The sequence below is a fragment of the Parasteatoda tepidariorum genome, chromosome 6, assembly GCF_043381705.1.
Source record: "Parasteatoda tepidariorum isolate YZ-2023 chromosome 6, CAS_Ptep_4.0, whole genome shotgun sequence".
In the NCBI taxonomy this organism is placed as follows: Eukaryota; Metazoa; Arthropoda; class Arachnida; order Araneae; family Theridiidae; genus Parasteatoda; species Parasteatoda tepidariorum.
The window spans coordinates 54,169,668-54,181,215 of NC_092209.1; the positions used below are offsets into that span (position 1 = coordinate 54,169,668).

Sequence of the window (11,548 nt, forward strand, 5' to 3'; positions counted from 1 at the left end):
ATATATATATATATAATGCATCAAAAGAAACTCGATCATACAAAGTTTCGTAGTCCAAAATAATTGGGAACCTCTGCACTAAGCTATACAACAATACAGAAGTCCAATAACTAGTTCAATAAAAATCGTAATTTTAATACGGTTTTTTTTTCCTCCAGAACTTTTCTTAAAATATTTATTAACTCATATTTTCAATGTTGTCTGAACTTTTACAGCACGCTACAAAGTTGGTTCGAAACCTTTTCTTTTTGTTTAATCTTACTTTGTAGGGGAGATAAGGAGGCTAATGTAGGCAATATTTATAAATTTGACCAAAAGCTTATTAATCATTATTTCGAACTTTTATAGCATTTTTTTTATTTCAATTTTAATGTTCATTGGGTCGGTTGTTCAATAACGGTTATAAAATAAAACAAAAATTTCAATGTTTATCTTAATCAAATTTTTTGTAGTATATCTTAATATACCTTAGCATATAGACCTTTTCTTCATATAAGCAATGAAATAAAAGAATTTTTTTTTAAAAGTTTTACAAGTATATTTTTGATTTTTGTCACAGAAGGTTAAAATTATAATTTTAAAAGAGAAATAGATTTTAATTTAAATGCTTCGCTTTTAACATGTACCTAATTACATTTCAATAGCATAGTTTATCAACATTACTGTCGCGGAATGCCACCAGATGGCACTCTCCTAGTAATTCAATTACATATTTTTCTTTTGTCTGTCATTATGATTTTAAAGCTTAAGTTGAAGGGGAAAGATCAGCCTTTATAATACTGGCCTTCATCATATCATATTAAAGTTTGCTTTGTTTTCAAATTGTCTTATGTAAATTTAGTTTGAATCACCGATATATACTTAGTAATCTTTTATAATAGCGGATGCTACCGAGCCCCCACCTCCTGATCCATTAGCAGCAGGCGAATGTGATCCAGCTGCATGTGTGCTACCAGAGTGCTATTGCAGCTCCGATGGCACTCGAATTCCAGGCGGCCTCGAGCGTTCAGAGACACCGCAAATGATTCTGATGTCCTTTGATGGAGCAGTGAATGCTCTCAATTTCGACCCTTACAGTAAACTACTAAAGAAAAACAGAACAAACCCCAACGGATGTCCCATAAAAGGCACTTTCTTTGTTAGTCATGAATACACCAGTCACTTCCATTTGCAGAAATTTTATGCAGCTGGCCACGAAGTTGCAATACATTCCATCAGGTGAGTTTTGTTAAATTTTCTAAAATGTATGAATTATACATAATGGAATGATCATTTACTAAGTTTTTTTTTTTAAATATAAATATGGAGGAGAATTGTTCCATGACTCGATTAGATGAGGTTCTGTACGCCTTATGAAAGACCCAGTAAACGAAATACATAATTACATTGAAAATTTGTTGTTACTTATGCTACTTGCCAATCAGCAATACTGCGGGAAACCAAGCAAATTTTTAAGGCGGATGGTGTATGTCTTGTTTTTTCAGTGGCGCCATCTATGGCCAAGAATGCGACTACAGCCATACACACATCACAGCTTGTTTAACAATGAGGGCCAAATCATACTCCATTTATTCACCAAGAGATCGTAATTTTGACCTGAACTAGAGAACGATCAATCAGTACCCCAAAGGTATTGATTTTTTATAGGAACTTGGAGAGCCTTAATTGTGACCCTAATAGATTTATCGTGCACCAGTCACCATTTAATACGCAGGGATTCTTCAACCGGGTTCTCACGAACACGAGCCCAACGTCTTACAAACCAGGCTATCTGGGCTTCCATTGAAAAGTTTTTTTTATATTTCCAATTTCAGGCCAATTTAAAAGAACAAAAAGAATAAAATAACAAGAAAAACAAGGCAAAAAGAGATAAATAGAATAGAATGCACAGTGACATGCTTACCCCTACGGGCCCTTGCCTCCCATCAGCGTCCATACACAGTAGTGGAGATGAGCGCAGGACAGAAGGAAATGTGGGGCAGGTCCATGTCCTCCCCAAGACAACAGAGCTTGCATTTAGGACAGTCAAGAATGTTTATACTAAAAAAGTGTTTGGCCAGACAGTCATGGCCCGTTACAAGTCTAAAGAGAGCAACTGCCTTAAACCTAGGCTGATTTGGGATAGTTAAAATATGGTTGAACCAGGTTTTATGTATATTGCTTTTACGGAAATTCTCTGAGAGCATGTTCCGGAATTGCTTTAGGACCAGCAATTTAAATGAGTGCAGAGAGATGGAGCAACGAGATGCTTGGGCAATAGTTGTTACTTTAGTGGGCAAGAAATCAGCTTTTTCATTACCCCAAATCCCGCAATGTCCCGGGATCCACTGGAGGACGATTTGCTTGCCTTTCAGTGTCAGGTCTTTCAGACAAAAGTAATAGAATCATTTAAATCATTTACTCTATTTAAAAATGTTGCTGACAAATATTAAAAGAGATACAATTTAGGGAAAGAAAAATAGTGTTAAAGCATTTAAAATTCACCTGTTTGGAATAGTTTTTCTATTTATATTCTTTCTGTCAGACTACATGCAAATTAGAAACCATTTTTAATATAGATAACAAACTTTACACTATTAACGGTAGATGTTTTCGCGTAATAACGGAATAACACTTAGTTTGTTTAATTCCACAGTGTTTTAACGTGTTCTTTGTAACAGAGTACACAGGTGGTTACATTATATCTATCATTGAAGGGAAGTAATCTATAAATATATATTCGAAGTTAAATTTTCTTATTTTAGCTAGTTTAGCATTTAGTTTTATTATTTAGCATTTAGTTTTTAAAGGCTACAATTACTTTATTTTATTAAAAAATCTGTCGTGAAGAAATATTTTGTTTCTACAAAAATAATTGGGTGATAATGCTCATCTTGGGGCTGCCACTGATCTGTTTTATTGACATTAACTAGCAGCCTTATTCTATTGTGTCCATATTCTACAACTATCTAATCTCCTGATTTTCATGGGAGATTTTATTTTTTCTTTAAAAGTGGTAAACGTATGCCTTGATATTATTATCCTTGTTTATCGAAGTTGATTGTTGATTTACAAGGATTTTGCTTACTAATGCGTGTAAATTATTTAAATAAATAATAAATGCTCTAGCAGTATTCTTTAAAAATATTAACTATTTGCAAAGCTGTTGTTATTATTTTTTTTTTTACTTTATAACCGTCGTTGCACCGCTAACCAAAAATAGAATTTCCGGCTACCACTGTTCAACCCCGTAGCCTTGTAATTTTGAACCCAATCCGGAAGACTAGAGAACTCCTAGATCAAGCATTGGATAAATTTGCCTTCGTGGAGGACTTTTTGATGGAACTCAACCGCATTTGCGTTCTATGGTGTGGAAAACCACGAAAATTCCCCATGGTTTGCTTGACCACTAGGGGACTCTAACCCATAATCCGTGTACCGCTCACGATGTCTTACGTGAGCATTGCGGTCAATGCGAGCCAGAGGCGGAATTCATATCGGCATAACAATTGCTAACTAGCCATTGCTGAGATTCGAACCTGGGAAACGGCATTGGAAGGCGAACACTATCTCCTGTGCCCAATAATTTTTGCAAGATATTTTGTTCGGGCTCTCAGTGATTCCGGGCCCCACAAGACAGCTGTCCTTTCTCTCTCCCCTCCTTGAAAACGATCTTGACTACATCAAAATTTTTCAAAGAATTTGCAATTAAGCTTTGCAGTATGATAATCAGTGTTAAGATCACGATGTATGTTCTTATTTCGGGAAAAACCATCTGGCTCGTGTTATTTTTCGGAAAATTTCGATTTTTTCACCTTTTGAATTTTCCTAGAAATGGCGGGATCATTGCGGTGTAATGCAACGCTCAAGTCTTTTTTCCGTGTTAGAGTTTTGATGGAGAATTTACAGTTTATGACCGGGTGCCTATGTTTAATTGATGATTGATTTGATTGATTCTATTTGAACCTACTATTTATAGCCAGATCAAATTATTTTGCGCTTTTGACACTGAGGAAAGTTTGGTTAAAGAGAACAACTAGATTTTTTGGTAGGGTGGCGTTTCCTTTATGTTGAATAACTAAACACTGCGATTTTTGTTTATTAACTTTAACCTTCGAGTTTAGGCACCATTTCGCTATTTCATTCAGCTTTTCTTGGAATTCTTGTAGAGCAATGTTGGGAATTTCGGGTTTCATGTCGATTCTAGTGTTATCTGCATAAAACGCAGTGATGCTGCTTTCTCCACAGGAAGTGAATAAAATAGCTTTGTCTATTCACAGAAGTGAATAAAATGAATAATATGGGCCAATGAATACTTTCTTGAGGCAGACCTGGTGTTGTTTTCTTGACTGTTGATTTTATGTTTTTAAAATTAACTTGAGAGTTTCTGTAATGTAAGTAGTCCTGAAAGATGACAATTTTATACATGATGATAATTTATAATTTTATCACCTATTTTTTACAATATCGCAACAAATGAAAAAGGTGGTAGAAAAATTACAACATCATGTTTGAAATTTTGGATGAAATAAGGCATTTAAAATACCTGGACAAAATAATAAAACCTTATCTTTTTTCGCATTTCTTATATTTTTCTCACTTGGCTACTGTGGTTTTTCCTAGTTTTGTTTCTCAACTTTATTTTTTTAGTTTACGGTAGAAACTAAACGTTTTATACTTCAAATCACTTTTGCTTCATTTCTTTCACTCACGCCTAGCAAGTCTTGAAAGTGAGTGCCTATTTTTGCGAGCTTGAAACACGTCGATTGTTATATTCAATTTGCATATTTTTGAAGCGAATTTTTAATCATGCAACTTACTCTTTCATTTTTATTCCAGCAACCGATATCCTGAAGACTGGTGGACAACTGCCTCATATGAAGACTATGTCGAAGAAATGGTTGGACAACGTGAGATTTTACACTTGTTTGCCAACATTTCCAGAGATTCCTTACTGGGAATGAGAGCTCCGTTCTTACACCCAGGTGGAAACGACATGATGAGTATGGCATACGATTACGATTTTGTATATGACTCATCGATATCAGTTCCTATGGCACATACTCCAGTCTGGCCCTATACTCTGGACTACAAGATACCACATAGATGCATGCAAGGATCATGTCCTAAGCGATCTTTCCCTGGTCTGTGGGAAATACCTCTGAATACTCTTTTCAGTGAAGATGGAACAGGAGGTATGTGCACACTAGCTGATCAGTGTGTTTTTCAGGAAAACGATGATGAATCCGTGGAACAATTTTTAAAGGATAACTTCAAACGCCATTACAAAACCAACAGGTAATTATTACATTACCTTAATTATTTCTTGCAAATTTTACTTGACTAAAGATGCTTTGAAGTTTGTAAAAAAAGAATTTTTATCATCAAATTAATTTTAATCTCTTGTAAAGTTTGAGTAATTTAAAGAAAAATCATTTATTATTTCAATTCTATTGTAACTACAATATTGGATACAAAACAAGTTAATTTATTTTATTAAAAAAAAGACATTAAAATTTTTTAAGACAAGTTGGATACTTGACATATTTGATTTTGTAGACATTTTCATCAAATGTTCTTTATGTAAAACTATTAAACACATTTTTTTTCTTCAGATTTATGCAGCAAAAAAAATTTTTTTTTTTTAGATCAAGTCAAAATTAAAAATTTTCTTAACTTAGAAGAAAAAAATTCCTTTTACATTTGAGAAAACCTTTTTGTGAAATGAGTTAACTACGGCACTGGCTATTATATAGAGTTATACTACTTCCACACTAACCATTAAGACATAAATACTTTAAGTGGACCTTTCCATCGAAAATCAAAGATCATTTAAAAATCTTCGAAATAGGTTATTTTCGTAGATTATGACTGTCAAAATCTATTTGTGAAGACAGTCAACCAGAAAGCTATATATTTCCGTGAAAACATACTACGAATAGTACCTAATGAAATCAGCATATGTTCATTTGGCTTGAACTTAAAATTGACCTTAAAGTACAATAAATTGAAATTTCGTATTACTTTCAAGGTCATTAACCCATTTATGCCCAGGCACAAAAAAGCGGGCGATATATGAAAAACTACTATCTGAAAAAAAGTGGCTGGGTGGCGCAGTTGGTTTGTCGTCGGCCATCTGAGCCCAAGTCTGCGGGTTCGATCCCCGGCGCAGACACCGGATTTTCGGGATGCAGAAAATCCTCAGCGGTTGTTGTATGATTATGCGGCATGTAAAAGATCCCTGGAGTGCCTTATTGGCTCTTGGCATTTCCGGCAAAATTAAATTCCTAGTGCACTTTAGCATCCAAATAAGAGTCTCGGTGTTGCTATCTAGTGTGGCAGAAACTAGACTTCCAAATTAACAAGGCCAATGGTATCTGACCCATTGTGGTGGTCCTGAAAGAGTGGATACCACTTCTGGAGAACGCACTAGGTCTGCTCACGTGTGCGCACTTGTGCAGTTCCTTGGAAATAAAAAAAAACTATCTGAAAAAAGGGATAGCACATATTTGCTTTTACCAAATGGATATTTCTATCAGTTACCTACCACTTTTAAAAAGTAATGTAACTTCTTACGCAATTATAAACTATATTTTATTAATATATTGTGGTAGATACATTGTTTCTCAAAAATTAATCCTATCAATAAACCACTTGTGCTACCACTTTTTCCCTTTTTGAAAAAAATAACCTTTTTTTAAAAAAAGGATGCTAGGCACAAATAGGTTAAACGCCTTGCCAAAACTTGACAAGCATTAAAGTTGCAGGGAAAGGAGTATAGGAGAAGCAAAATCAATTCACAGATCTATAGTTACTGATTTAACTTTTGTATAATAAGGCCCCAAACAAAGAGGATCGTACCTTATTGAAAACAGAAGTTATGGGAAAGCTGTAAATTGTCTTTAAAATTTTTATACAGGCCCCATATGAATGTCTAAGTTTAACACTCTTCCGTGAGCCTTAGTCTCTATCTATAATTTACTAATTGAGAGCGACCGAGAGGAGCAAAACTTGTTTACTGCTATCTTAAGTAAGTGATATGATGTTCGTGAAGTAATTTTTACAATCGATACATTTAATGCTTAATTAGTCATTTAAAAGTTTAATTAAAAAGGAAGCAAATTTTGATTCATACATATTAATGCGTCTGACATTGTTATCCAGGCAAGTGAGGTATTGATCTAATGTATTCTGTACTTTCTTAAGCATTATGACAACACTAATTTTAAAACTAGAATCGTCTTATAGATTACGATAAAGTCACTCAATTCTGTTTTGGCTTCGTTATGAAAGGTGAAAATGATAAAATTTATTGATTGAGTAGGCATCAAATGAATGAGGATCATAAAAAAATGCTCATGCTTCTGTTGTGAACCGTCTTTGGGTAAGAAATTATTGAATCACTGTATGATTTATTTCATTTCATCAGTGTTAGTAAAGGATACATTATTTGGATATAATGATTTGTTATACAAATAGTGTATAAGATTTAATTCACCAATTTACCTAAAATAACTGTGGTCATTTTCAAATCCGATTTCAATAGATCTGATTTATAGAAAGCATCTAAAATGTTCTAAAATTCTTGTTTTTCAGAGCGCCATTGGGCCTTTACTTCCATGTCAATTGGTTCAACGATCGTAACAAGACAAATGTTCTACTGAACTTCATCGATGATATTCTAACCAAGAACAAGGATGTGTGGTTCGTGACCATGCAAGAACTTATTTCCTGGATGAGGGAGCCGACCAAACTCACTCAACTCAACTCGTTCAGACCTTGGGCATGCGAGAAAAGAGAAAACTCATGCAACATTCCCAAAAATTGCGAAACAACGTTGATCATGGAAGATGGCTTTCAGGAACAAAGGTACATGCAGACTTGCGTGAAATGCCCGAAGAAATATCCGTGGGTTGGCAACTTTGAAGGAGCTCAAGAGGGTCGCAAAATAATAGATCTGACAAGAGAGACTGATGAGGCCAGGAGGAGATGAATTTAATATTTTCAATTTCCTTTTTCTGTAAAACAGTGAAGACTTTGAAGTTTAAATTACTTTTACGTTGTTATTCGTTTATTGACTGGATTTACTGCTTTTGTAAATAATGGTGTTGTGAGTTATCATTTGAAGAGCTTGCCTGTGTTTTTAAAAGGTTATTACATACACATCTTGTGAAATATCAGGCCACATTCAAATCAGGCCACAAAAATTAGGAAATTTTGTTACCTGGCCAGTGGCTAGTAAAAGCATTTTTAGCAGTGGCCATTTTTAAAACATGCGGCCACTTTCTCAAAAATTGAAAATTCTGACCATTAAACTGTTGATGTTATTAGTGTAAAATATTTCTTTTGAAGCACTTTTCGAAATAGGGTTGAGTTTATTTTTAAGATGAAAAAGATTTCCTATCTTCCTTCGTGAAATAGGCTTATGTAAAAATTAAGTATTGTTTATAACGTTTTCAAGTAATAAAGTTTATTTTAATTTTTGATCCAAACCTGCAACATAAAATAGTGTTTATTATCAAACATAAAATTTAATTTTTACTAAATAATTCTCACTCTGTGATTATAATAGTGAAAAAGATGAAATATGGGACGAACACTAAACGTCCCGGAATGATTGCAGCATTACTGTGTAATAAATACAAGAAGTCGAAAGCACGTGTTATGGAGCACATGGGAGCATTTCCTGCTAAAAAGAGTGGCGACTGTGTGGCGATTAACAGAAAATTATTTAATCGCCACTTTTTATATTTAGTCGCCCTATATTACTGTTAATTTTGCTCTATAGCAAAATCCCTATGAAAAACAACAAATATGAAAACAATTATATTCTTTTTCTTAAAAGAAAATTTATAAATTAAGAGGGTCACTTTACGCAGTTATGTTCTTATTAAAAAACGTAATTTTTAAGGAGCATCTTCTAAAAATTGACAATACCCATTAGCTATATAATTTTCTAGCAACAAGACTGTTTATATGTAAATAAACACCTTTAATTAATTTAAGTGAGCATTTTTAAAAAAAATTAATTAAATTGTTTTAGAAAAATGTTTGTTTGGAACATTTTCCAAAAACAATTATTTTGTCACAAGACTGTTTTTATTCGAAGATTTCTGAAAAAAAGCATTACAATTGCATTCATAAAAAATTTAAATAAATATTTTGACAAAAATTCCAATTAAATTGATCTCAATAATGTAAGAAATGGATTTATCAAAATTCAAATTCATTGACTTTAGGACAGAGCGCTTTTTGTGTTATAGGTAAAGAAAAAAAAAAGCGCTATCAAAAAAGAACATGAAGCAATCTTAACGATTGACGTAATAAGTTTTTGTAAACTCTTAAAAATACTTCTTAATAAGTTAAAATAAAAATGAAAATTGTTTAAAAATGATCAGAATTTGAACCTTACATAGAAGTAACAAATTTAGTTCTAAAGGCGAGAAGTGACTTCCAAAAAGCGTTTACAACATTTGAAGTAACCCATGAAAGTTTTATTACAAAAAAGGGTACATGTAATATTCCATAATTACTGTAAAACATAGAATGAATAATTTTTCAGTAAAATAATTATTCATTTCTACATTGATAACATGTGTAACTTTTTTTGCAGAAAAATAAAATATTTTACTTATTTCTTTGATTTTTTTCAACACCGTTTGATTTGCATTAAGACATGACAATTCCAAACTAAAATTATCGACACGTTATTTAAAGAAAACAACTGATTACAATGATTTAAAGGAAATGGTATTTTAAAAAAAGAAATTTTTTATCCACAAGCCTGGTTTTTTTAATCTTTTATGAGAAGTAAAATTTTACAATTGCCCATAAATCACGCAGTACTTACTACAACTTCAAAATCACGTGTGAGAAGTTATAAGATTTCTATCATACTTTCAATGTAAAAGATATTTGCGACACAATTCAATCTAGTAAATAATGTCGAAATATAAAGCGGGAAAATAATTTTTTTCTACTACCTATAGACAAATTTTTAAGTACTCTCTTCTTAGTAAAAGGTATAAGCATAGATAAAAGGAGAGAAAAAACAGCCTATTTTACTATTATGTTACTTAACACTTGGGGTTTAAATATAGTTTAATGCTTTAGTGCAAATTTCAACTATTTTAAAGCTAGGAAATCTAAATAACTTATCTTGAACAAAGGTTTTGTTTAAAGCTGAAGTTAACAACTTCAGTTCAAAGTAAAGAAATAGAATTAATCGCTGACTTGCACATAAATTAACTTGTGTATTAAACTGTGGTATTTTCTAATATTAAAAATACATTATTTAATCCTGTTCTAATCTCGTAAAAATATTATTATTATTTTATGTTTTAATTCCTTTAAATTTATAACCTTGAACGCTTCTGAGAACAAAAAGAAACTGATAACCTGAAGAAAAAAAGAAAAAACAATTTCTCTCCCATTGAACAAATTTTGTGTGATTACTATTAGCTTTAATCCACAACCTGACCACCGCCTTTGTATCCTTTGAGTTAAAACGTGAATCGAATACATACACGCCCTAACTTCTAAATGTTAAAGTATATTTCATTTAAAAATTTGTAATTAGTGAAAGGTTCAATCAAATCCTTCGCAAACAATTTTTTTTTATTATGTTGAACCCTCTCCCTTGGACATTTCTCAGCAAAAATAAGCGAATGAAAAAGTCGCTAGCCTTACATTTCTTCAACTTACACTTATATCCTTAGCTAATTTTAGGATTCAATTTAAACAAAAGATTTTACTTTAAATTACACAAAAATTAAAAATTTGTTTTAATTTCTTTTACAATTTTTTTTAATCGAATATTTTTTCGGAATCTTTTGCGTATTTCTTCTGTGGTTAAAACTCTTGATTTCTTTAACTCCTGGAAAACATTTTTTTTAACTTTTTCTTCTCCCAAATTTGTAATAATTTTTACCTCCAATTTGAAAATTTTCCAAACGTAATTTTTTTTAATTAGTTAATTTCTTTAAATTAATTAATTTTTTAAAGTAATTAAGTTTTTTTAAATTATTGATTTTTTTAAGTATTTAAAAAAAAATACTGAAAATAAGGGGATTTTAGTGTCTTACGTAAGCGTAGCTCATAACGCCCCCCCCCCCTCATTTTGCAACATAAGTGAATTACAAATCCCTCTTTTCCCCTTGAAAACTTACGTAATATCTGAATGATTCTAAAATTCGTATGGTTAGCCAATTATAAGTAAATTTATATTTTCTAAAATCTTACAAAATATCTAGCTATTAGTGGAATCTATATATATATTTCTCTTACACGGCGATAAAAAAAAGCCTCATTACAACTCCCCGAATGGCAACGCTAGAAAATAGACCAATGATTACCGCTAAAAATGTCACATGCCAAATCTAGCTAAGATGGCTCAACATATAGCGCTTTTAAAAACGGAAACTGAAATAACCAGGGAGAGCATAAGCTAGGCAGAAGTCTTTGTCGATAGATCTCTATTTTGGTTTTTTGTCGAAAGCGTTTTTTTTTCTCGAATTTATGTATTACGAATTTATTTGACAATTTTTGATTTACTGCTGTTCAACTAGTG

General features: G+C 32.2%; 1 protein-coding gene across 1 annotated transcript in view; it reads left to right on the plus strand.

Moving 5' to 3' along the window:
* Window positions 1-9,613, plus strand: part of LOC107445659 (chitin deacetylase 7) — a 24,485-nt gene extending 14,872 nt beyond the window's left edge. The window contains exons 3-5 of the mRNA XM_016060106.3: window positions 882-1,218; window positions 4,819-5,277; window positions 7,576-9,613. Coding sequence (XP_015915592.1) covers window positions 882-1,218; window positions 4,819-5,277; window positions 7,576-7,972 — 1,193 coding nt within the window. The 3' untranslated portion in view covers window positions 7,973-9,613. The remainder of the gene's footprint in view (window positions 1-881; window positions 1,219-4,818; window positions 5,278-7,575) is intronic.
* Window positions 9,614-11,548: the final 1,935 nt, after the last annotated feature.